Source organism: Centruroides vittatus, unplaced genomic scaffold (genome assembly GCF_030686945.1).
Source record: "Centruroides vittatus isolate TY-2023 unplaced genomic scaffold, ASM3068694v2 contig_392, whole genome shotgun sequence".
NCBI lineage: Eukaryota > Metazoa > Arthropoda > Arachnida > Scorpiones > Buthidae > Centruroides > Centruroides vittatus.
The window spans coordinates 1,158,543-1,185,764 of record NW_027122208.1 but is presented as its reverse complement, the minus strand read 5'-3'; the positions used below and the strand labels follow the sequence as shown (position 1 = coordinate 1,185,764).

Genomic DNA, 27,222 nt, shown 5'->3' with positions numbered 1-27,222 from the left:
TTCGTAGAGTTTTGGATTGATAATATAATGCCTAGCTTTGTATGTTGACAGAAAATAAATTGAAAATTATAAGTTAGTTATTTAGTACTTTTTAAAAATATTAAAATAACTAATAATAATAACTAAAATATTTACATAAATATCTAGTTTATATTAATAATTATCATTTAATTAAATTAATTAAGTAGAAGTTATATTAAATATACTGTAGGATAAAACAATTTACGTTAATGTAATAATAAATGTAAGAAAAGTGGCAACATGACTGATATTCAGACAAACAAAGAATTAAAAACAGTAAATTACAATTAAAATGTATGATAGTTTTCGTGTACTAATACTTACATTTGACAAAAAGTAAATATTTTATTATCTGATTAAACAAAAATTACATTTAAAAACATAATAAATTATGTATGTGGTTTGATTTATTTTCTACTAGCAGATAGGCCCAGCGTTACTTGGGCATAAGTAACGATAGTGAAGATTAAGATTATTACGTTATAGTCAACCTTACCCGTTTTCACAGAATGCAAGAATTGGGTCTTCCTGTTTCCAGACTAATTAGAGAATTTTTAGATATGTCTAAAAATAAGTTCTATTTCCTGCAAAAATGAAAAAACTGCATCTGTGTCTTGCACATCACTTTCTCTTAACACTTCCATTGTTGATGGAAGCGTTAAGCCATAATCCTGTCCTTCTCCCCCGTGGGGAAGAATTTCGAAAATCCCTTCTTAGTGTGCGTTCTCGTGACGTACCCTGACTGTGTACCAAATTTCAACTTTCAACTCCTAACTGTTTGGGCTCTGCACCTATTATTATTATTATTATTGTGTTGGGTTAAGTGAGAGATACTCGGTTAACACCGGTGGCTGTGTACTATGCCGGACCAAAGTCAAGGCATAGTAATCAAAACAGAAATTAAAGAAGTGTATCAGTGTGTGTGTCTGTATTCAGGAATTTTCTCACAATATGACATGTATTCAATATAGCGGCCTTCTGTAGTGTGATGTATATGTTTCTATTCAATTGTAATGTGCCCAGGCTTTTGTGTAGTGTGTGTGGTATGACACCTGTAGAGGAGAGAACAACAGGTACAATAAGCACCCTATCCATCCTCCACAGATGCCTTATTTCCTGGCAGAGTTCTGTGTACTTGCTAATTTTTTCAGCACATGCGTTTTGTATATTGTGAGTGTTTGGAATGGATATGTCTATAATGTATGTGATTTTATTGTGTTTGTCAATGAGTGTGATGTCTGGTCTGTTGTGGTAAATTGTTTTATCTGTGATTATGGCTCTGTCGTAGTACATTTTGTGCGTGTTGTTTTCCAATACTGTCTGCGGAATGTATTTGTAGTATGGTTCGTGGATGTCTACTAATTTGTGTTTCTTTGCAAGCTCTTGGTGTATTATATTTGCTACTTGATTATGTCTGTGTAGATAATCTGTCTGTGCCAAGAGCTTGCAACCAGAGGTGATGTGTTGTATAGTTTCTGGCATGATGTGACATTTTCTGCATGTGTCATTTGTGAGTGTTGTATCTTTGAGTATGTGTTTTCTGTAGTTTTTAGTATTTATGACCTGATCCTGTATGGCGATCATGAATCCGATAATAATAATAATCATCAACTCGTCTCGATTATATATATATAGATGAAGCATTAAGCATAACTACTCTGACGAAACTAAATCTCAATTGGACATATTGTCATAAATTTTTGTCGGGTGCTAGAAAGCATCCGATAGAATAAAAATAACATCATTCAATCAAATTAAATCACAAACTTTTCAAACGATGCAAATACGAAAAAACCGAAACTTTTCTCATTTTAATTTGTTTACATGAAATTTAAACCGTCTAAAATCCAAACTATATCAACAAATCCTTACATAACATGATCAAATTAAACAGAAAAAACAATCTTTAACACAGTTTAATAATGAAAACCAGGAAGTCGTTTATTTTCAAATAGCGTGATTGTATAAATATGGTGAAACTCGGCACACAGAAGTAGCGTGTGGCAGAAAGGTCAGACCAGAAAGCGTTAAAGAACACTTAAAATGTCACTTGAAAACATAACTTCAAAACCATTGCTTGCCATTAATTTGTATTACATAGACATTTTAAAATTGCTATAATTTTGAAAGGAAGCATTTTCAGACCTATGTTTATATGGAATTTTTCATTTTTATGACCAATAGAATATGCTGTTGGTATTTTTGAAAGGTCTTACCAAATTTTGTGTGATAACTCCTCAGAAAACTTTAGATAGTTCTTTTTAGAAGCTGAGTGATTGATTTTCAAACTTGTAGGCTGTCATTGACATTTAACATTGTTTGTTATTATTATTATTCTAAGATTTACTAATTATTATATATTCATTCTTTTGTTAGACAGGTTATAAACTTTACAAAGTCATTTTTATGAATAGTCACTCAATCTTGTTGAACAAGGTATAGTTCCATACAGGAAAAGGATATGAGTGATCAATTTATGACACCACTGTGACCATAGGGCCGGTATCTCTTTGATACCGTGTCAGGATGACACCACTGTATCCTTAGATTGATACAGAAAATCAATTGCGCGAGCGGTTACGTATGGGTTAGACCCGGAATGAAGCAAGTGGAGAGGATGACGGAAAGAACGCACAGAGAGATTTATATATAAAAATATATCCGTTTAATTTTTCTTATTTGTCTAACTAGATACAAACGATTACTTTACAGAAGATGATAAGATACATGACGCACGATCCGTGAACATAAATTCTACACGGATTAGAGAGAGAGAGAGCTTACAATTATTCGCGGGTAGGATAAATACCTTAAGATATGTAGTCGGACGTCGATGTAATAATCGATGATATCCTTATAGACCGTTGTAGGCGTTCGGACTAAGAATAGATGATCTTGTAGTAGATCGTCGGTAATGACTCTGTCCAACAACAGATGATAATTGTTCAGATAGGAAGTGTAACGACGACAGTTCGGCGTGAATATAGGTGATGAGGGAGGATCGGCGGTGACGGGTAACTATCCTTTTGAGCGCGCACACACGGTTAGTAACAACTTCTTCGTCTTACTCATCGTACTCCCTTTTTATATGGGGAGGGAGTTTGCAGGCCCTTCTTTGATTTCGTCAGAAGAGATGATCTTCTTGGACCAATAAAGTTATCGGTGACGTAGTCGTGTCACCGAAATTTGACTCGTCTTAACAAGGAACTCAACTCGTGGGAATCGAGTTTAGACCACTCTTATCAGAAAGTTTTATCAGTTGATTTCCCGCGTAACTAACCCTTTTTGGTCTACTTCGTTCCGTTTTGTATAAAATGTAGAGTTTGTATAAAATATAGTTAAAAGATTATAAAGGACATAAAGATGATAAAGTTCGCAATATAGAGATCCCGATCGTCACAAATGTATATTGTTGGATATTATCAACTGTAAAGTTATTTTCTATTTTTAAATTTTTTTAAGTTTATATAATAATAAAATAGTTATCAATTAATATTTAAAAAAAAACAATATGATAAAGTTGTCATTTGGCATCCATTTTGTATTTTTGACGCATGAAATTTAGGACATTCCATTTCACTTATTACATAATTACGTCTACAATGACCTGCTAATGGAAATCTTATAATATAATCGAGATGGGTTGATATTGATGATAATAAGTGCAGAGCCCAAACGGTTAGGAGTCGAAAGTTGAAATTTGGTACACGGTTAGGGTACGTCACGAGAAAGTACACTAAGAAGGAATTTTTCGAAATTCCCACCGCGGTGGGTGGGAGAGAGAGGATTAAGGATTACCCCGAAGAACTCGGCTTCTACCGTACTATTTTAGATGTCTTTTTTGCATTTATGCGGGGAATCAAACACATTTTTAGACCCTTCTAAAAATTCTCGACGATATTTAGCGTTCCGTCGTAAATAAAGTCGACACGGGGAGTGCACGTGCGTAAGTTTGCTTTATTCGAACTCGTCTTAATGTTCGATTTTATGTTTGAATTTATATTTTTGAATGATTCGGGAAGATCCGGCTTATTTTTCGAATTTAGTAAACCCGAAGAACCCGGAAGGGATTACAAAACCATTTGTTATTCGTCGCTTAGTGGTACTACGCACCGGTTAGCGATTGCCGTGAATCTTAATTATCGTTATCCCGGTGTGGTAAGCAGATATCTAAAAATTTTCTAATTAGTCTCGAAAGAGGGGGACCTAATTCTTGCACTAGGCGAAAACGGGTAAGATCGGCTATAATCTAATAATCTCGATCTTTGCCGTCGTCACTTTTTGTCCGAGCGATGCCGGGCTCGTCCGCCGGTACGTATATATTTTAACGTTCGAAACGGGACCTTTTGGAATCGTGTACTAGTAAGGGTCATTCTTTCAATATCCCCTGGTGTTGCGTGGTATACGGTGGTAAGGATTATGCAAAAGTTTTATTTCTGTTCTACTGATTTTTCTGCAGGGTATAAGCTAGTGTGGGCTAACTGTAGAAAAGTATTGTACAGTACATCTAGTTGGAATATTTTTGAAGTTATAAATTGCAAATCAGTTTCTATATAAAATTAACTATGTTATTTATTTGTCATAAGATAGGAATCATTACTACTTGACGAAACTGCCAATTTGACTCTAAGTAATTATGGAAAGAATAAATATATAAAGTGATTTTTATAATTAGAAAAATTTTAATAAACCCTAATTTGATATTCTAACAATAATTTGGTAAAATTTCATTAATCTGAAACTTAAATTTGCTGTACAGATGGAAACATTTTGCACATAAATAAAATAGATATTGGATATATTTAGATTCTATTGAGAAATTTCTTGAATAATATTTATATATGAAAGACTGAAGATTAATCATGAATATTCACTTGTTTTATTGAAAATAATGGAATCTAAAGATATAGGATGAATTGAATGAGTAATAACTAAGTAGTAATCTGAATTTAAATATTAATTCTCATTTAAATTTAAATTAACACTTCCATTATAAGGAAGTCATATTATAAACAGTTAACAATGATACCAATGTTAAAAAGAAAACAACGCCTTTCTTTCAAAAATTCCAGCAACAAACTTATATTATATAATTAGTTTGTTGCTGGAATTTTTGAAAGAAAGGTGTTGTTTTCTTTTTATTATACCAGTTCCAGTAAGTTCATTATTTTTATTTAATACCAATGTTCATTTTGTTGAATATTTAATTACTGTGAGTTGTTTTTAAAATGATCATACTAAAGAAAAGTTAATGGATATTTCTTTGTTAAAAATTGATTATTATTTTATTTATGTCAAAACATAAAGTATAACTTTAAATTCAAACCATTCGTAAGTTTAATATATTAATATCTTATTATTATTTTCCGATAGATTGGTAGAATCGATGCGCCAACTAGCCGAGCGTCTCGGATGCTATAAAGTAACTTTAGATTGCAGAGATCAAATGGTCAAGTTTTATTCCGAACTAGGATTCGCATTGGAACCGGGAAACAGTAACGTCATGACGCTTCGGTTTCGTGAATAAAATCTCGAGAAACCTATGCAATACAAGACTTCGTTTTTTTGTTTTGTTGTTTTATTAAATTTTACTTATTAACTATTGAAGTTTAGTTTGTTTATTTTCTACTGTACATATAATTAATTAATCAAACAACAACAGTTAGAATGAATATTAACTGCCAATAACATAAAACGGAACTTGATACATTTCGTAAGCAAATTCTTCTTTATAATGTTTATCCCAATATAATCCAATATAATCGATTTCTAGATGAAACGATCCGGATATGTCGCCCGCACACGTAATTCCTAACGATGCAATACGATGTAATGGTATTCTAGCTTGTTTATCTTGTATTCTCCCTTTACTTGCAAGTACAAATTTTGAAAAAGGAATCTGTTAAAAGTTAAAATTATTATTAATCTTTGTAGATTAATAATAATTTTATTATTATTAATCTACAAACTTATAAATCTACAAACTATAACTTATAATAAATTAGCTTTATAAATCATTACTTACTTTCACCGTTTGCCAGTAAGGTCCTCCCCTCGTAAATAAAACGTAGTGGTAAATATCGTACCACGTAACGTCGAAATATCCCGCGGTCGAAATGTTTAATAAATAAGAGCGTCCGTCACCTCGAACTCTTAGAACGAGATGCGTAAATAGTTCCCAGTCGAGATGAGTGTCTCGTCTAAAAGATTTCTAATTAACAAAGTTTTTGAAAGATTTAGTTTTGGAGTTATTTTAATTATAAGATAGTTTTAACAATAACTTACTGTAGCTCTAATGGAACGAATATTACAATATCCCGATCGATTAACTCTACCGTCTTTAGGCACTTTATTGCTTAAGACGCCCGAAAATGAGCCACGTCTATTTTTAGTAAGTGTGAAACTGCATTCGCTGAATCCTTCTTCGTTGTCTTTATCGCATGTTAAAATCCATTTGTCTAGATTTTCCTACAAAAAATAAAATTTTGCAAAATTTATTATCAAGTTAAAAACAAGCTTAAATAATCTGTAACAATTTGTCTTTAAGAATGTCATTACATATTACATACATATGCTGCTCATGCTTTTTGGATTAAGAGTAAGCAAAAGGAGACTATAATCTTACAAACTATTTATTCAACAACTTTTTCCAATCTTCCTGTCCAGACACCCTTTGTCCCTCTTTGTTTCTTCTAGTATACTTCCTCACATTTTTTTTCCCTTTCAACACCTTATGTTCTTTCAGATACTCATCCACTTTCCTGACTTTCTTGGCCTTCCCATGTATACTCTCTTCAACACTTCTCCTTTCGTTCTCTCAATGTGGCCAATTTTCTCCCCTTTTCAACCACATTCTCTTTCAGCACTTGTTCATTTCTCACATAGACACTCCTTTTTATGCCACGCAATCCTCTCAAATACTCAGGATTCACATTACATTGTACGTGTGAGATGTCTTCTGCCATATCCATGTTTCACTCCCATCCACAGCCATTCACACCTCTTTGAACATCTTTTTATTCCTTGCAAATCTACTCATTGCACCCACCATCTGAGCTCCAGCATTCATTCTTCTGGCAATTTGACCATCACCATTCCTATCTATCATACTTCCCAAATATACAAATTCATTCACCATCCAGCTCAATCATTCAATCCATTTATTCACCTTTTGTGTTTAAACACAATCACTTTAGTTTTGCTCACATTCACACACCTGCATAGTGTCACCTGCATACAAAAAAATGACACTTGTTCATTTTCAATTCTCATTCCACACACTCGAGTACTCTGGATCTCATGCAGGCATTCACAAAAACATTAAATAACCGTGGAAACAACAGACCCTTGTCTTACATTCTCCTCAACCGTGAACCACTCGGACACTTTGCCATCTACATGTACACGTGCTTTGCTGTTTTCGTACATTGCTCTCACATCTCTAATTAGTTTACCTCTCACTCCATAATCCCTAATTCTCCATAATAAAGTTACTTGCCACAGTTTCTCCCTATTCACTCTATAATATGCTTTCTCTAGATCAACAAACACTGCAAACACTTTTTCATCCACCTTCCTCCACAATCATTTGCAACGTGAAGATCCGGTCCATACACCCCTTCCCTTTCATAAATCCATATTGCACTTTCAACATTTGCTTTGCAGTCAGCTTCTCAACTCTGTCAACCAACTTTTGTGCAAACACTTTTCCAGATCTGCTCAGCACATGGAAGTTCTTGCAGTGTTCTTTCACCCTTTTCCTTGTATACTGGAACAATCACAGCATTTCTCCAATCACATTGCACTGTGCCTTCATCCCAACATAGTTGCAGAGTCATAACATCACATCCATTCTGCCCACATTTTAACATTTCTGCATTCACCATCAAAACCAGAAGATTTGCCCTTTTGCATTCTTCTTATTGTATTCCTAACCTCTCTCAGCTCAACAGGGTCACATCAACCACTATCTTTATTTACCTCAACAGTTTTTCAAAATATTCAAACCACCTATTATACACCTCTCATTCATCCCATAGCAGCTCACTTTGTACTCACTATACACTCTTCATTTGTTTCCAGAACAGTTCTATATTTTCCTCAAATGTCCCTTGTAAATGCTCAGTCCATTCTTCATTCATTCTGTCCTTGTTTTTCTTAATCACTTGTGCAGCTTCTCTTTCTTTGCTCAGTACTCTTCTCACACACACTGCATTCAGTTGGCCCATGTATGAAGCCTTTTTCTCTTTCATTGCTTGCTCAACTCTTTCGTTCCATCATGCAGTTCCTCTCTCAGAGCCTATTTTCGTTACACCAGAAACCTCTTTTTCTGCTTCTATCACACAAGATTTTCCAATGCTTCCAAACCTTCTCCACATCACACAACTCAATATGCTCTCTATACTCATCAGGCACTGTTTTCCTCCTTTTTTCCACCACCCAATCTTCAGTTGCACCCTCTATCACTAAGTAATAGTCCAAGCTACAGTCAGTTTCACTCATAACTCTTGTATCCTCCAATACACCTCTCAATCTATATTCATATGTGACAAAATATAATTTATTATACTACTATGACCTTTCATACAATTTTCCCATGTGTACTGATGAATGGTCTTGTGTAGAAAAAAGGTCTCTTTTCACACAGAATTAACCACTCACTCTCCATTATTGTTCTCCCAGTGATCACCATATAGATCTGTCTCTTCACATTTCTGGTTATAATCACGCATTCCGAGGGTCACACTTATCCAAGACATCCCTTAACATTTCCCAAACTCATCCTTTTCAGCATCCCTAGCAATATTCACTAGGCATATGCAATGACAACAATCACTCTCTGCAACTTCATTTTGAAGTGCACCCACATCATTGTTTTGTTCACTTGCTTGTATTCCTTCATGTATTTTTTCATATGCGCATTCACTAAAACACACTCTTGCACACCAGACCAAATCAACACATTCCTTTCACTTGTCTCACTCATGCAAAGAACATCTAACATACAAAATTTCTTAAGGAATCTTCTTTTTTAAAGACAATACACACAGATATGTCTTTATTCCAATCCAGTCCTTTCAAATGCACGTTTGAGGAATTAGGTCGACTCTGCCGTAAGATTGTTTTCTTTATAGGCTGCTTGTCTGCCTTTAAATGTAAAAGAGTTAACACATCCCTCCGGCAGTGGCACTTTGTATAAAATTAAATAATTACATTTTAAAGTACGACGAGCAGCCTATAAAGAAAGGTCGACTCTGCCGTAAGATTGTTAATTCCTCAAACGTGCATTTGAAAGGGCCGGATTGGAATAAAGACACATTTGTATGTATTGTCTTAAGGAATCTTCTTTTTTAAAGAATTTTTTGTATAATTCAAGTCCTGGCTGTATTTTAAAACATCTAACTTACTTTAAGTCATTTTCCTTATTAATTCATTTACTTTAGCTCTTGGTCCTTTTACATTCCATATACTCAATTGACATTCACTTTCACTTTCTTTTTCTCAGCCTATTCCTGTCCCATTGTTGCCTAGTCGATAGGGAACAATTCTCGAGGTCGGCAGTCCCACCACTCCCTGCCCGTTTTTCTTTTGTCTTCTTTTAACAAGGTAAAATTTTCATATCGTGGGGTGTTACCCCACGCACAACCCCAACCCGGAGGACCGGCGATCCCACCTCAGTCTGGCCTCTATTCTCCGACCCGTTCGACACGGACATCCCCATCGGTAGAAAAGCACCACATCGAGGCGGAGATCTCGGAACGGGTCATTATGCCGACACTTATTATTTTAATAATTTAAATAATACATTGACTATTAATTTTTGTTGTATTATTTCTAAAGTTTTCCAGATTATGCCAGTTGAACTACACTAGCTCGCCTAGTTTGGAAAATATACAGAAAGAATTCTTGCAAGACATATTAACATTAGGTGTTATTCTGTTTGAGAATAAACACAAATTTCCAGCAGACAAATAAACAAATATTTAACGTTTTTGACACAAAATTATTCTCAGAATTTTTTAATATACAGATTTTAAAAGGAAAACTATTTTTAAACAACTTTAAACAAAATTATTTTCAAAATGGGATTTGTAATGAATTTTCATATAATTAGTCATTTTACTAAAAATAAAACAAATTTCTCACAATATATTTGCATCGAAAATAAGTTTATGAAGAAGTCGAAGTTGCCAATCCTAAAAGTGATCTATCTGGCAGATATAAAAATTTTGTTAATAATAGAAAATTAAAATTAATTCAAAAATTATTGGGCAATGAGAACAGCCAACAGTAAAGACTGATACAATCAGATCACTGTTTCAGCCTGAATGCACCAGCATGAAAAAGTATCCACAGCTATACTGACAGTTGCTCAGTACAAAGACAGTACTATATGTTCAGTCACCATATATACATACCAGCAGTAATAAATTTAGAAAAAGAGAACTGGATGTAATAAACTAAAAAGTCAATGGAATAGGGGAAAAAAGTGAAATCTACTCCGCACGCGGCGCTAGTATCGACGAGGTTGTAAACAGACTAAGCGATACGTTGTCGGTTCTACAGTACGATTTGTTAATTCTTTAAACGAAAATCCAATAATTATTTTAAGACTGGGTAATGGCTGATAGAGGTTTTAACATTCAGGAATAACTAATTACTAAAGATGTTGTGGTAAATATACCCACTTTTATGAGAGGAAAAGCACAGCCGAGCAGCAGTTTGTCATCTCGAGACAGAAAAATATCTAGTAAAAGAATACATATTGAACGTATTATAGGAATGGCTCGTACTGTACATATAAAATTTTGAGGCAACACATGCATCCGGCAGTAACCAAACTTGGCAGTGAAATTATATTTATATGTTTTATGTTATGCAATTTTAGACCATGCATTGTTGGCAGAGATTCTTAATTTGTTTCACTGTTAGTCTAGCTCTCTATTAATACCGTATATAATTTTTTTTTCCATTCTAGACCCTAGCCTAATTTAAGTTTTCCATCTATAGTATTTTTAAATTTTTGTCTGTTTATAAATTCTAAGATTAAGAATGTATACTATCATACACAGTAAGGTCTTCATTGTGGAACTTCAATTCAAAGTAATATAGTGGTTTTAAAATTTGTACTATAGTTGAATAAATACTTGTAAGCTAATAAAAGAATTTTAATCTTTAAAACAAAATCTCTTTTTATTATTTAAAAAAATTCACACTATACACCATCTAGAAAAATTTTACATAAACTCAAATTGTAAAATAACAATTAGCTCAATTATTCTATAAACTTAATGTTTATAAAACATTTTTTTTAAAAAAAGAACTGGCTTAATATGCTCATGGAAAAACATAATTAGTGTTTCAATCATGTCTGCAATGAATTTATTATCTCTTGGAATGATACAAACTTTGAAGTCACTTTTTGTGTAAATAAACAGATGAGCAACTTGTCTATTTGTCACTGCTAATTGTCCTTGGATTTGATGAAAATAATCATGATTCCGTTTTAAAGTAATTTTGTCATCAGTACATTCCAAATATGGTATCTTTAGCACATTCACAGGAAGTTTAAAACTGGAGTAAGGACATTTAACTTCTAATATTTTATCATCATCCACTAGCCCATCTGGACTTGCAGCTAAGAATGGGTATTTTGAATGAAGAAACATGCCACATTCTTTCACAGGAGTATTTACAAAAGAATATGTTTCAATTGCTTCTTTTTCATACCTTAAGCCGTGAGAAATTGCCTTACTTTTTATTGGCCTACTTGACAGTAATGAGCCACACAATTTTACTCTGTCTGTTGATTTTAATTTACAAACTTTTCCAAAGTTTGAAGATGTCAAATGCAACAAATGTTCCTTCTTCCAAACTGCACTTTTTCATTGTAATCTGGTCTCTTTTTCCAAATGTTTTATGTACTCCCTACTTGCTTCAGTTACATGTAAAGCACTTAAAAAACATTTCAGACATTGTGCTTTTGCAATAATCATGATCTAATTCTAAAGCCCTCATGTTTGCTGGTTGCCTTAATTGCAATATCGGTATTGCACAACCACTTTGCATGTTCATTGCCAAATTAATAACAAAGTTTGTATAATCAGGGATTGTACTGCCAGATGGTCTGGGGTCAAATTTTATGTCTTCCAATAATTTTCTTTTCATTCCTCTCTTCTTAAATAAATGAAATGGAAGCTCACTAGCCTTAACTGGAGAACCTTTATGTTGGCAGGTAGGCTGATGGAATGTTTGCAGAACCTGTGTGCATGTTTTGTGACACTTATATGTGCCTGTTCTTCCATATTCTTCTATTGCCAATAGTGTTACATATACATGTTTGCAATATGCTTTAGGCCCTTTACCTGCTGTACATTCACATATTACATTTTCTATAACCCCATCATCTGTAATTACTAAATCTGTGTAAATCTGTTCCCCTTGGTTAATTCAGATTTTACATTACCTTTAAAATATAAAAAAATGTTTCTCTTTTGTTCCTCTTATTATTAATAAGAATTCATTAAAATACATCTGCACAGCAGACAGTGGCATTCTTTGATCTGACATCTCCATGTAGGCATCAATTGTCTCTATAGTCAAAACTGGTATTTGTAAACTTGGAGAGAGATCCTTATATTCAGATGAATCAGGAAGTTTGAGTTCAGGAGAGCTATCACAGGATATAGAAAAATTATGAGTTTCCTGATTCCTCTCATGCCAGTAACCTGAAAATTATTGTAAACAAGTTTAATAACTAGTTAACATATGATCACCAATATTTTATTTAGTTTTTTCTGTCTCATTGACAGGAAAGGCAAAAATTATTATTATATATTATATTCTTACCTTAATATATTACATATAATATAAAAATAAACAGTATAAGGTAACTGAACAGTATTGACAAGCACCTAAATATGGCATATATATAGTGTATGCCAGATTTAGTAAAAGAAAATGGGCAAAAATTCACTTGTACAAAAAGTTTATTGGTGAAGAAATTAGTCTTATTGCATTAAATTATTGAAACAAGAAGACTTGTGACCAATAAAAAAGACATTTTGATTATATTTATTTTAAATACTCCGAATATTGTTTTCTCTTGGTAAAAGATTAAGATATATATCTCTTATATTGTCTTAGAACTTCATAGAAAGTAGTTTTGTTTGTATTGATTGTTGTTCTAAATTACAGTGATAACCTATTGGTACAGTTAACATTTCAGATACTGGTATAAATTGGTTATAATATATCAGGCTCAGTACATGACCATATTCCAAAGGAAAAAAAATTTATTTTAATTAAAGTTTTGACCTTATGTATTGGTTAGACAAATGTGAAAGGAATCAATGAGAACTTTACTGATCTTTAAATGTTTTTATAGACGAAAAATGTGCATTTTGTGAAATCTTATTCTTAAAACTTTCATCTACTGGTAAGTTACCTTATCATGTAATAGTTATAATGACTTGAAATTATAAATGTAATAATTAACGATAAAAATATAGATGTAGATTATTTTAACTTACCTTTCTATTAAATCGGCTTTTCTACCAGCTAACTTGGCATTGTACTTTTTTAATTCTTCCTTTAATTGTACCGTTGCTAACCTTCCTAAAAAATATTTTCGTTCTTCCATTATTATAAAGTAAGCTATCCTTCGAACGAAACAGCTTGTTTACAACCGTATCGATATGCGCGACACCTATGTCATGTGATCACTTTTTTCCCCTATTATTTTCGAGTTTGCTTATTCTGATTAACTTAGTTAACTCATAATGTTATTTTAGTAAGTCAATAATTTCTTAATTCTTGATTGGGATAAAAAAAAACTAATTTTTATAAATTTGGTTTCAAGTTTAAAACTGTTTTGTTTATTTATTCAAAGCATAATGAAATAATAATTATTGACAAAATATATAACAACAAAAAAAATAATAAAAACTAAGGGATGGGTTTTATAAAAATTGTAAATGCTAATGATGATTTTAATCATTATTAAGTCCAACCCTACTCAAGATGATGGGACCATCCTCTATCTTCCCATCTCCTCGACCTTTAACCATCAATATTTAATAGCATCAATTCCCTCTGCAAATTTTTCAAAAATTTTTGACAAAAAACACAGGAGTTAAGCTTGAAAGAGGGAGAACAAAATCTTTCCCCCCACCCACAGAAAAACCCTTGACTTTTTTGCATTTCTCAACATTTCAAGGTTCCAAGTCCAAAAATGTAAAAATCATTTTTTGACTTATTGCCATACTTTCCCTCTGTTATATATAACATCCAGAAAAATAAAAAAATGTAAGATCAATTTTTAACAAACTGTAGCTTAATTAAATCTGCCATAAACTCGGTGTATTTATAAGTTAATATTTTGCAGATCCGTATTTGCATTGTATGATATATTAAAAGCTGTCGTCAAAAAATATGCTGCAATTACTTCTATTTGATGAATCGGCAATTTTTGGAATCTTTTATGAAAGATCCCTTAATTTATTATTACTATTTTTATTCTGACTGACAATGTGATTTTATAATAAGACATAATTATTATTAAACCATGACTATGCAATAATTTTCAAATGTGTCCTGGATAAATTAAAGTTCATCAACAGATAAATATTGATGGAAAATATTCTTTGTATTCAGTTTTCATATCACAAATATATATGAGTTATTATATGGATTTACTTTGTTTGGAAAATCTTTTACTTTTAAGAAATATTCATCCTTATTTTTATTACAAAAATTTGTATAAATAGTTTATAGGAGTTTTTATAGAATGTCAGTTAAATGCTTGTTAAAAAAAATATTTTGGTAAATTAGTACTGAAATATATAATAATGCAGATAATTACTATATTTTAGTTCTATTATAATTATGTATTTTTTTTATGTAATAAATAAAGAAAGAATAAAGATCATAATATATACATTATATATATTATAGTAATACAAAACTTGATGATGCTGTATTGTTCTAACATTTATAGATATGTAACTAGAACTTGGACTCAAACTTGTTTGCATATCTATAAACAGAGCCATAGTATATGCATTACTATGGCTCTGTTTACAGATATGTATAGCTTTGCAAGCATTTATGCACTGTGGACTAAAAAAATCCAGCAATGAATTGCATAACTTTCCTAGCTGTTTTGATTTTATTTAGAAAATAACTTTTACATCTTTAATTAGAATAAAATAAAAGATTGCACTACACAATTTTTCTTATGAGATTTTGTTATAAAAACTCTATACTTTTAATTTTTATTGAATGGCAAAAAGCTTAATTTTGAGGCTAGTGATCAGTTTCATAAAAAATTGTAAATAATGATGTTATACATTATCAATAGTAAGCCCAATACCCATTCGAGATATGACATATTATCTCCCTCGACCTTTTGCCACCAAAATTTAATAGCATCAATGTCCTTTATACATAAGCTGTCATGCCAAATTTCTTTTCTTAATCTTTAGCCCATTCTGAGGTATTAAAAAAAGTCAGAAGACTTTTTTGGATTCAGGAGGTCTCAAAACAAGGAGATTTGCAAAAAGCTCAGAGGGTCAAATTTGACACGATTCCAATATTTTACATAACAGCCAGGAAAGTAAAAACTAGTACATTGCCATGGGTCAATATGGCTATGTCTATAAATATGTCAGTTATCTGTTTTATATTATAGCTTAATCAGCTATAAAATATAATAAGCATTTTCCCTCCACCAAATAATGATACATGTAAAAATGTAACACCCTAAGCCAGTGATTTCCAGTTATGTGGAGAGTTTGGTCCCTGTGTATTATACTCTGTGGTATGTACTGTACAATGCTATATGTTTTGTGGTTTTTTTTAATTAATAATATAAATGATTAATATCTTGGAGACATGACAATTCCATAATTTCACAGATAAATTAATAATAAATCCTATTTAATATTTTCTGGTTTTATTCTGATTAGAATAAAACCAGAAAATATTTATAGAACACCCGAAATCCTCTTCGGGTGTTCTATAGGACCCTCTCTAGGACCCTAAAGAGTGGGTCGAAAATGTTAGTGATACGTTCCGAGTTTTTACCTGCAAAGCTATACGAGGTTAGTGAGACGTATTTGTTGTGGTTCATCGTGTTGAACCACTCGAATAGCTGTGCACATCCTCTGTATATTGTACCGGTTAGAATGGAATGGGTTCGTTAGCGGTGACGTAATATCTGGTGTATTTGTCCGACGCAGTCCGTAACCTAACCGAACCTTTGCCGGAAAGATCTTTTTTGTCTCTGGATAGATGGACACTCAGTATACTCAATAAAGAAAACTTTAAATTGTGTGTGGGATTTTTTTAACTCAAAAACTTTCTGGATTTGCAGGTAAACTTATTTCAAGAAAACATCAATATTTCTATAAAATAACATATGAAATTTGGAGATTTTAAAGAAACAAAAAATTTACAGATTGTTTCATACACCTTGGCCAGGCATAGTACTTGCTTGGAACTCTATAAGTTTTATAAAGTTCAAGAGTCACTTTTTGGTAACACACAGAGACATTGCCACATCAATTTGTTCCCTTTACTAAATGAATAGACTGATTCCTGCTGCTGTGCATTTTTACAGCCCAGCCAAATTCACAAAATGAGCTGTATAATCTTGTCTGCACATATACTATATATTGTGCACATGATATGAATATGATTTATACTTTAGAACTATTTCAATTGATTCTCTTTATTATTAAACTTATTATATACTTTTTATACTATTTCAGCATTATAAAGCAGTTAAATAATAAAAATGCTTAAAAACTTTCATGAAGGATCCTTTAATAAAATATTTAATTGTTCTAATTGTTACAAAATAATTTCAAAATGAATATATTTTTTACTTTTTATGGAAATCATTTATATATTTTTAAGTATTCCAAATAATTTCAAAGCATTTTCAAATATTTCTATACTAAAAGAATTTCCAAGTAAAATTCTTCTGCTACTTGGAATATTTAAAACATTCCAACTTAGGTCGAGTAATTTTGTATTTGAAATACTATTCACAGTAGACATCTCGTCAATTCTAACTCAAATAATTCGAATTTCCTCTTAATTCAAACTGGATGCTAGTCCCCATCTGATCCTATTAACTTAATTAAAATTCTCTCATTTAATTCAAACTCGATCGTGCCACCTCCTGTTTATTCGAATCGAGAGCACGTGTTAGTAGATTAACGTCTTCCCATTTTTAAAATTTAAAATTAACAGATTAATTTTAAAGAAATATATTAATACATAAAGATGAAATAAATCAATTTAATAATATTTCAAATCAGTTGGTGCACGATTAAGATGGTTTATGGTCAACCTGTGGCACTTGTTCATCATGGTTTCTCATGAATTTTTTCTTTATTAAAAATCATTTTTGTACTGTATCATCCAGAAATGGTCTCTTAATTTGAATTGTTTAGGCCATCCTTCTGAGTTTGAATTAACAAGAATCTACAAGAATGTATTTGATTTTGCAAATATTGAACTTCAGTACTATATTTAGTATTTGTATTTGAAATACAATTTTTACTTTCCCAACTCTGTTGTAAGGTGCTTTCCATAAATATAAAGGCACAACTTGTTATACAAATAAAAGCTAAAGTAATTATCATATAAGAAAACCAGTTTAATTTTCAGGTAGTTACAACTTGCAAATAAACATACTAAAAAATCATGTAATTATATTGTTTAACAACTTAACAATAAATTAATTTAAATCAAAATTACATATTTTGCTGTCCCAAAAATATAAAAGCAGGTTCAATTTTCTAACAATAGAGGTCATACAGTACTACAATATAACTTCCACGTATTTCAAATGTTTATTTCTGTATTGATGTAAATGAATTGTTTTTCATCGTGGGACCCGCAAAACCCTTAAAGCTGAAATCTTGCCTTTTTCAACATCTGTTAAGACATAAAAATTACAATTGCAAAGAAAATGAATCGTTCTCCAACTGTAATTGACAACTTCATAAAGCTTGGAGACAAATACGGACAAAAGAAATCAACAAGTCAACCTTCGTAGCTTACAAATAGAGGAAAACGTAGTATTTTGAGTGAAATCGAAAGCAACCAAACATCTTTATGAAAATCAAAACCAGAGCTTAATGTATCAAAATCTACAATTGGAAGAGTTGTTAGTACATGTCAGCATCTCATCTATAAGAAGAAACAGCCTGCACCATCACTAATCCCCATCCATGAGCTAAAGTGCTTGCAGTAAGCACGAGAGAAAATGGGATAGACAGACACAAGGAAGCACATCGTACGGAATGACGAGAAGTTTAATCTCGAGATTAAACTACTTCTCGTCGTTCCGTATGATGTTTGGACTTGTTATTGGAATGATTTGAGGAGTGAGGAAGAAATATTTTCAAAATGGCAGCAAGGGAGAAGCTCAGTGATTTCATGGGATGGGTTTAATTGGTTTGGCAAGACAAATATTGCATTCCTCAGTGGCCAAATAAATGCAAATCATTATCAAGACATGCTAAAAAGTTATCTTTAGCCTTGGGCTGATATAATTACTGAAATCATTGATTTTTCCAACAAGATAATTCCCCTATCCACACAACTAAATCAACTTATGAGTGGTTTTCTTAGCTACAGCTGTATATGCTAATGAACCACACTTTCGAGAACCTCTTACCGGTGTTGGATGCAAAACGAAAAAACTTCCTTAACGTTTTCAAACTTGGTAGTTCTTCAGACGGTAAAAAACGAGTGTATTAGGGTAGCTTGGTCCCAACAGGGGGAAATCCCCGGTTCGCCAGTGTAATGAGCCAGAGCTGTATGAATGTTTCCTTTTTGTATGTCATATTTGTCTGCCTTCTGTCTAACGCAAAGGATGGCACTGAGGATGCTAAAACACCAGGAGTATACCACATCCCACTACAAGACGACAGGTTCCACAGAATAGTAACATATATAGGATCCACATACAGATCACTGCAGACCAGGTTAAAGAATCACAAATATGACATACAAAAAGAAAACATTAATACAGCTCTGGCATGTTATGCCAGCAAACTGGGAATTTCCCCCTGTTGGGACCAAGCTACCCTAATACACAGGGTCTTCGACCAGCAGAACGTTAGAAGTTGTAGAGATCTACGAGGTGAACAGGAGTGGAGCTTGCATCAACACAGATGCCATTCATGTACCAAATGCATGGAAATACTATCTTCCTACACCATATTTCCTATATGACGTGCACCAAGGTCGAGCAAGCATAGGTTCATTACACAAATTAATTGTTGTTATGTAAAATAACTCCCACATAAAAATAATCTTTCAATCTGAACATTGTTGAAGTAAGGTGGCATCGGCCCATAATACATTGTAAGCATTTGGTAGAGGTTCTACAATTTTTGATATCATCTTGATGCTCTTGAAAGCAGCAAGCCAATTTTCTAGTTAGTTATAATAATAATGCCGATAGACAGTATTAGTATTTTTCTTAAAGTTTTTGGTGTCGCAAAAAGCAATTCCAAGCCCAAGATTTTTACATTTTTGACTAGGGACCATGAAACATCAAGAAATACAAAAAAATTTGGGTTTTTTTTTTCTGTATGTATGGACATTAGTGTGTGTGGGGGTAGCAAGTTAAGCAACTCATTTCTGGATTTTCTTCTGTATGTATAAATGTTAATGTGTGTGTATGGGGGCATGATTTTGTTGTTCACCCATTTTACTAACCCATGTCTTTTGTTGAAAATTTCTAAAATTTTGCAGGAAGGTTCGTCTATTAGGAGATTAATGCTATTAAATTTTGGTGGTTAAAGGTCAATGGAGTAGGGAAATAAATGGGGGGTCATGTGTTATATCTCAAGTAGGGTCAGACTTAATGACAATTTTACTCATTATTAGCATTTACAATTTTTTATAAAACCCATCCCTACCCTCAAAATGAAGCTTTTTGTCATTTTATAATAATTAAAAATATAAAAAGTTTTCAAAATAAAATATCATAACAGATGGTGCCATCAAAATTCTAAATGTTGCTGTGAAAGTTATGAACTCATTGCTGGATTTTTTATTTTTAAGGCTAAAGAAATCTGAAAGTGGACCCTTTTATTCTGATAAAGTTGAATTTGTTAACATTATGGTTATTGTTATTTAGCTGTTTGAGTTAGTTCGTTTTTCTAACCTGTAAAACATTAGCACCTTATTTGTTAGATTAACATATTGTATTTATCCAAAATGGAGATTGTTTGGTAGCTAAATTAAGGCTGTTTCTTATGGATTGTTCAAAAAGTATTGCATACAATCTGTCTCCTGTATTTTGATGTGTAAGTTGTAAATACATGGAATAAAAAACAGACTTATTAATGTTTATTTTCTTATTCATTTTGGTTAATTTTCCTGTAGGTCTAGGTAGTTTAAGTTAGTCCTAGATTAGGGACTCTTAGCTTGATTTCTGGTTAGGTTCATCCTATGGTAGGTTAGTTTAGTTAGTGAGTAAGTTAATGTTTAAAAATAAAATAAAAAATAAAAAAAATTTGGGGTCTTGCTTGTTTGTCTTTTGTCTATCCGTTTGTCTTGTCTAGTTTGGTGTTGTGTTCGTTTGTTTTTTCATGCTGTCTGTCTAGCTGTTAAGTAGTATTAAGATTCGTGCTCACGTTCAGTTTCATTAGCATTACGTAGTTATAAGTCTTCCTACTAACAGTCACCTGGAACTAACTTCTACACTTAGCTATTTGTTGCGGCACTGAGTCATTGGTATTTGCTACGCTCGGGTTTTCTTTTAGATCCTTTGGGGGCTATGGCCTTGCAGCCTAAAAACTGCACACAAATATCAAACATAGAGGGTACTGTAGCCATACGTACACCATTTGGAGAGATCCTACCTTTCTCTACTATCTAATCTCCTCTCCCGCCTTCTTACCTTCTTTTCTGTCGACCAAAGTCTTTCTTGTATGTATGTAGGTCTAGCATGCAAATAGATGGGATGACAAAACAGACATTAAGAAGTCTATTTTGTTACCATGTTGGTAAACTTAATTTCCGGATGTTAGATCTAGTGTGTGAATATAGGGTAACAAAACAGACTTACTAATATCTGTTTCATTCTCCATTTTTGTAATTTTTCCTTTAGCTTGGTTGTGTAAAAAAATGAGATAACAAAACAGAATCACTAATATCTATTTTGTTATCCATGTTTTTAATTTTCCCAAAAGGTCAAGTATGTAAACACATAGTAAACAAATCAGACAAAATAACTTCTACTGTAATCTGTTTTGTTAATTTTACCTTTAAACCTAGCATGTAAATAGATGGGATAACTAAACAGAATTATTAATGTCTATTTTGTTACCCATTTTGTTACTGAAACCTTTAGGACTAGTTTTATAATTATAAAATTTATCAAAATTATCATCTAATTTTATTACTTTACATTTACCTTGTAAAAAAGTCCCTCAAAAAACTCCAATCTCTCTTTTTTCATTAAATCTACAAACGGAAAGCGTTGTTTCCAAGAGTTTGTGGAGCAAATAGTTTAAATATCTTTGCTTCCATAATCACAGACAATCAATGAAAAGGCCATTACATGTGTGCCATTTGCCCTTGCATCAAGTGGCACACATGCAACAGTAATGAGCAGTATCGTGTCACGCGAATAACAAAACAGAAGAATGCCATATTATTATCATAATATACATCTTTGAATATATAAATACCTGAGTATCAAAAGTCCAAATAATTTTAGTTTCACCAGGAATATAATGTTGAGGATCATCATAAAATTTTTCAATTACTTCATCTTTCCATAATTTAATTTCTTCTTTTAACACTTTCAACCCTTCTTTCAAATAATGCAGCCTACTTTTATCTTGTCGTGAACGACGTCCTTGCCTAATATCTCTTTCCCAAAAATTCCTTGTTGACAGGATCACAACTCCTGGAGTAAATCTTTGTAAAATACTTCTTGAAATCAAACACTTTTGTAATATATTTACAGTTATCATCATAATACTTCTTGAGTAGTATTAACTAAAAGAAATTATTTCTTTAATTATACATTTACTTTTTGATAAAAAGAAAATTCTAAATTATGATTTTTATTACATAAATGTAACATATAACATAACAATTAAATATTATGTAATTATGTTATGTATAACATAATATTTAATTAATGTTATACATAACATAAATATTATTTTTTCCATTGTCAATTTTTTGAATTTGAATATATGTTATTCTATTTTATGGAAGGCCAATGTTCCAATTCTCTCGTTAAATCTGAGGATGGCCTATTCTACGTTAGTTTTCAATAAAACTATCTTGGCAACATAAAAGGTGTGTTATGATAATATTAATAAACCAACAAATGCCTAAATAATTGGGCTTTGTTGGTTTTTTCATTAAATTACTAAAAATTATAATTATTAATTTAGATAAGAGATGGTGCCTAACACTTACCTCTATACCAAATTCATTTTATTTAATTATAGCCATATAATAGCCCAATTATTTAGGCATTTGTTGGTTTATTAATATGAGGGCTGTTCGAAAAGTTCACGGCCTCAAATTGAACAACAAACAAAATAATGTTAAAACTTTTTTATTTTTCAATGTAGTCTCCTTTGTTAGCAATGCACTTATTCCAGCGATGTTCTAGCTTTTTTATGCCATCACAATAGGTCATTTGTCAAGGTGTGCAAAATACTTGTTCACTTCAGAGATGACTTCGTCATTTGAGTGGAATCTCTTTCCAGCCAAGAATTTTTTTAGGTTTGGAAATAGGTGGGTCACTGGGGCCAAATCGGGTGAGTATGGTGGATGTGGAACTAATTGGAAGCGAAGTTCGTTTATCTTTTGTTCGGCGATTCTGGTGGAATGTGCAGGTGCATTATCGTGGTGGAACAGAACCTTTTTCTTCAAGTGTGGTCTTTTCTTCAATTTCTTTCTTCAGTTTTTCCAAAAGTTCACAGTAATAGACAGCATTGATGGTCTTTCCTCCTCTTTCTAGGTAGTCAATAAAGATGATGCCTTTAGCATCCCAAAAAACTGAGGCTATCACTTTCCCCGCTGAACTGTCTTTGCCTTCCTTGGTGGTGGCAAACTGTGGTGTTTCCATTGCTTCGACTGTTCTTTTGTTTCAGGAGTGCAGTAGTGGATCCACATTTCGTCAGTAGTCATAAACCGATGCAAGAAATCCTGTGGGTTTTTCTGGTAGAAGTCCAAACACTCCTTTAACATCAAAGTGCAAACATGTTTTTGCTCGGCGGTCAGCAGACGCAACACCCACCTTGCTGAGACCTTCATCATACCCAAATTTTTGGTTAGAATGTGGTGTACTTGGTTGAGAGAGATGTCTGTTGTCTCAGCTATCTCATGTGTTTTCAAACGGCGATCTGCTAACACCAAATCGTGAACTTTGTCAATATTTTCTTCAGTGACAGCAGTTGACGGCCATCCGCTGCGAAGGTCATCTTCTACACTCTCTCTGCCAGAAGGGCTGTCCATTTTTTCACAGTGGTGTACGAAGGAGCAGACTCTCTCAAAACTTCATCCATGTCAGCTTTGATTTGAGATGGGGTCAAACCCTTTTTCGTCAGGTATTTTATGACTGCATGAGTCTCTGTCTTCTCCATTTTTGACAAAGCACTTGCATACTGACTATCTGCTAAGCTGTCATGGCAAAACTTTTCGACAAATCAAGCAGAAATTGGTATCGTATCTTTAGCAAAGATGGCTGAATTATTTTCACCAAAAATTAAATTGATCACAGCGCTGATATAGGCAAGGCCGCGAACTTTCCAAACAGCCCTCGTATATCATCGGGCTTTGAGATGTATTATTTTTATGATAATATATTTGCTGGTTTAATTTTGAAGGTTTCGTTGGTGTTACGTAACATAACAAATAATAAATTATATTAATAAATTCATTCTTCAAATACATGGTACAATTGCAGATCTGAATAACACTGTTGAACCTTAACAGAGCTGCAGAGAAGCAAAAATGTCAAAGGAATTACAGTAATATTTCGGTTTTCGTCGACTTCTGTTATCGTTGATTTTTCTCACGGAAAATTTGTCTCGGTTTTCGTCGGCGTGCCTATGCGACCTCCTGCTAATTTTGCGAAAATATAGGGTGACTCATGCATTTTCCTGCTCAGTGTGGCATTGTTTCTCGTTGTGTGAGCATTACCCCGCACATCTAGCAAACAATTCCATTGCTTTCCTTTCCTTTTAGCTCCATCATGGAACCAAAGAAAGTTTCCAGAGCCAGCAGTCCTTCAAATGCCATGTTAAACATTCATTTATTCTTTACATTAGTCTTTTATATTTATCTCATATTAATTTCTTATTGTTTTTAGTATTAAACATAATGTTTATGCTCTATAAAATACATTTTGGAGTATCTAGAACAAATTAATTGGATTTACATTGATTCATATGGAAATAATTGCCTGGGTTTTTGTTGGTTTCAGATTTCGTCGATTGTTTTTGGACGGATTATCGACGGAATTCAGTAAACAGTGATACTTTGGTCGATAATCTGTCGACCAAAGTATCACTGTATACCTCTTCATGCAACCCTTTGTGAGATAGAGTCCCCCAAAATCAGTCTACTTCCAAGGCACAATTTGGAGTCATGCTGTGTGCTCTTACTAAGACTATCATGTTTAATTATTTAGCCCTTTGACTGTATCAGCTTTGAATAGCCACTCAACCATTCATGGAGTACTTGATGTTATATATCAGATGTGGCCAAACCACGTCACAATAGGAACCACATACTGCTTATCAGAAATACACAAAAACCACATTCTCTATTGGAATGCCTATTAGAGAACCGCATTCCGTTTATAGTATTTTCACTATAAAATATAATTATCATTATTCCATAGTAAATATCACTGTTACTTTGCTTTACTTCCCTAATCATCATAAAGTACCAGTAATCATTTAGCTCCTTCAACTTTATGAATACGACCTAAACTTTCAGTTGCTCATTTGAGATTAAGTTACAAAATTCACTTACAATTTCTGTTTATATTACACTATGTAATAGTCCGAAAACTTACAAAAATATTAGGTTCTTTTCTGTTAACGAGATGCCGGCCATATAATTTTAATCAGACGTGTGCAATTAGCATTGTCAAATTAGCATTGTGCAAATTAGCATTGTCCATTATGCTCCGCATGAACTATTTAGCTCATGCGACCGCACCGGCTTCGAGTAGCCCACTCGACGTTATATAGCAGAGGTGCAGAGGGCAAGCAAGAGTTCAGGGGAGCCGAAATGTAGGTTTTGCAAAATGCATGGGAGCCGCAGTTCTGTACTGTCTTGGTGGATAGTACGGTAAGGCAGGGAAGGATAGGGTGTCCACCATCCGAGTCGAGAACTTGTTTTAAAAGAATAGATTTGAAATGTCAATTTAATTTATTGCACCAACTTGGAAATAAATTACTAAATATTAAAAAAATATATAAAATTACATATTTTCACAAAACTGTGGAAATAAAATTGTAGAAGTAATAATAAAAAGCAGAAATTAACACTTTCAGCAAGAGCCACACATAACTCAAAAAGAGCCACATTTGCCCACGTCTGTTACGTAGTTTTAAGGGGTGCGAGGCTCGCCCCACTCGGTCAACAAGGCACGAGCAATAGCAAGCACACAACTACGTGCTTCGGTGCAGAATAAGCAGTATATCGACACACGTTAAAAAACAATCTTCGGAGCCGAATATCCTTCAAAAGGCCAACAATTCCGGGCAGTGCAAAACTCCTCATTCACGGCTCGAATCTTACCACGTCGGTCGGCGTCCCATTAACAGAAAAGTACCGAACGGAGGCAGTAGTAACCCGGTTCAAGTTTTCAATCGGTAAAGTTAATGCATTTCTTATTCACGTTATTGGCACCCGTTGCCGTTACAATGCCCGGCGCCACATACCAACATAACGTCTGCAAGCAAGAAGGCAGCAGGTATTGCTACCATTGGGGTTTGACATTCGGAGGCGAACATCTCCCAAAGGGTCACACGGAGAGGTAGGTTCCTTTTACGTTTTTGCCATCACGGGACACCATCCACGGCTCCGTTACGGTCCCGACGGCGTCGTTCGGATCTGCAATCTTACCAAACACACATTCAATATAATTAAAACATTTTTATATTAAACAGAAAATATTAATTTTTGTCGATTTTTCCGACCGATGGCGAGATTATTATTAATCAAATTGAAGACAAGTCTGCCCAAGAGGGACCACCATTTATTTTGCACTCCAGACTAAAAACATACACATATGGCGACAGGCCTTCCTTTTTAGGCTTCATGTCGCCAAAGGTAAAAAAGTCCTTTAAAAAAACACAAATATCCAGTTAAAACTAGGAGTTGGTGACACAGACGTCTTACTCTTCAACCATCCAGCCAGTGGGTGTTTCCGCTTTTTTATCTGCTGGAACAAGCGCTGGAAAATGCAAATTTTAAAGCTGCACCCTGGCGTCGGTATTTTAAAATTTCTTTTTGTCGATTTGATGTGAAAAAGGAAGGCCTGTCGCCATATGTGTATGTTTTTAGTCTGGAGCGCAAAATAAATGGTGGTCCCTCTTGGGCAGACTTGTCTTCAATTTGATTAATAGAAAATATTAATTTAAAAAATTTTAAAGACAATTTAAAGAATTTTGTATTTATATATAATAATAACGGTACTAAAGCAACTCCGAACCAGGAAGTTGGAACCTTATCAGATTTAGGGGGTATAAAGTTTGAGGGGGCCAACTCCCTCATTCAGAATTGCAATTTTACTCACAAATAACATAGGCTCGTTTAAGTAGAAGTCACTTTTACCACGTAATAAATATCGCGACTACATAACTAATAACCCAACTTTAATGTAAACAAACAATCTTTAATAAAAATTTTGTTTAAAGGATTAATTGTTTACCTCTTTCGAGAAAACACGTGAAAAGCTCGTACAGTCGCCATATTTTTTGTAATTCCTCCGATCGTCGTCAGAGGGAGAAGTGACATCGGTAACGTTTTAATAAGCCGTAATCGTCGGAAGGGTTGTATCGTAATTAATTTTTATTAAGAATTTTCTGTTCTGGGAAGAAAATAAGCGAAACGAAATGGGGAATAAGTCTTCCTTGATGCTTCAAGAAGAAGAAATCGCCGAAATTCAACAGGAAACTGGAT

At 33.2% G+C, this 27,222-nt stretch overlaps 3 protein-coding genes across 3 annotated transcripts in view; 2 read left to right on the top strand and 1 right to left on the bottom strand.

Annotated features, from left to right (window-relative positions):
• The window catches only part of Gnpnat (glucosamine 6-phosphate N-acetyltransferase), a 13,917-nt gene extending 8,289 nt beyond the window's left edge, over positions 1–5,628 (top strand). Inside the window, exon 6 of the mRNA XM_067271198.1 lies at positions 5,395–5,628. Within this exon, the coding sequence (XP_067127299.1) occupies positions 5,395–5,548 (154 nt within the window). The 3' untranslated portion in view covers positions 5,549–5,628. The remainder of the gene's footprint in view (positions 1–5,394) is intronic.
• On the bottom strand, positions 5,624–27,106 carry CIA30 (complex I intermediate-associated protein 30). Its single transcript, XM_067271181.1, has 5 exons — positions 26,972–27,106; positions 21,747–22,059; positions 6,307–6,489; positions 6,047–6,232; positions 5,624–5,920 (listed from the first exon to the last, which is right to left on the bottom strand). The coding sequence occupies exons 2-5, from the start codon at positions 22,035–22,037 to the stop codon at positions 5,696–5,698; spliced, it is 885 nt and encodes a 294-aa protein (XP_067127282.1). The 5' UTR covers positions 22,038–22,059; positions 26,972–27,106; the 3' UTR covers positions 5,624–5,695.
• elm (calcineurin like EF-hand protein 1 elm) overlaps positions 27,084–27,222 on the top strand; it is a 33,503-nt gene continuing 33,364 nt past the window's right edge. Inside the window, exon 1 of the mRNA XM_067271199.1 lies at positions 27,084–27,222. Coding sequence (XP_067127300.1) covers positions 27,156–27,222 — 67 coding nt within the window. The 5' untranslated portion in view covers positions 27,084–27,155.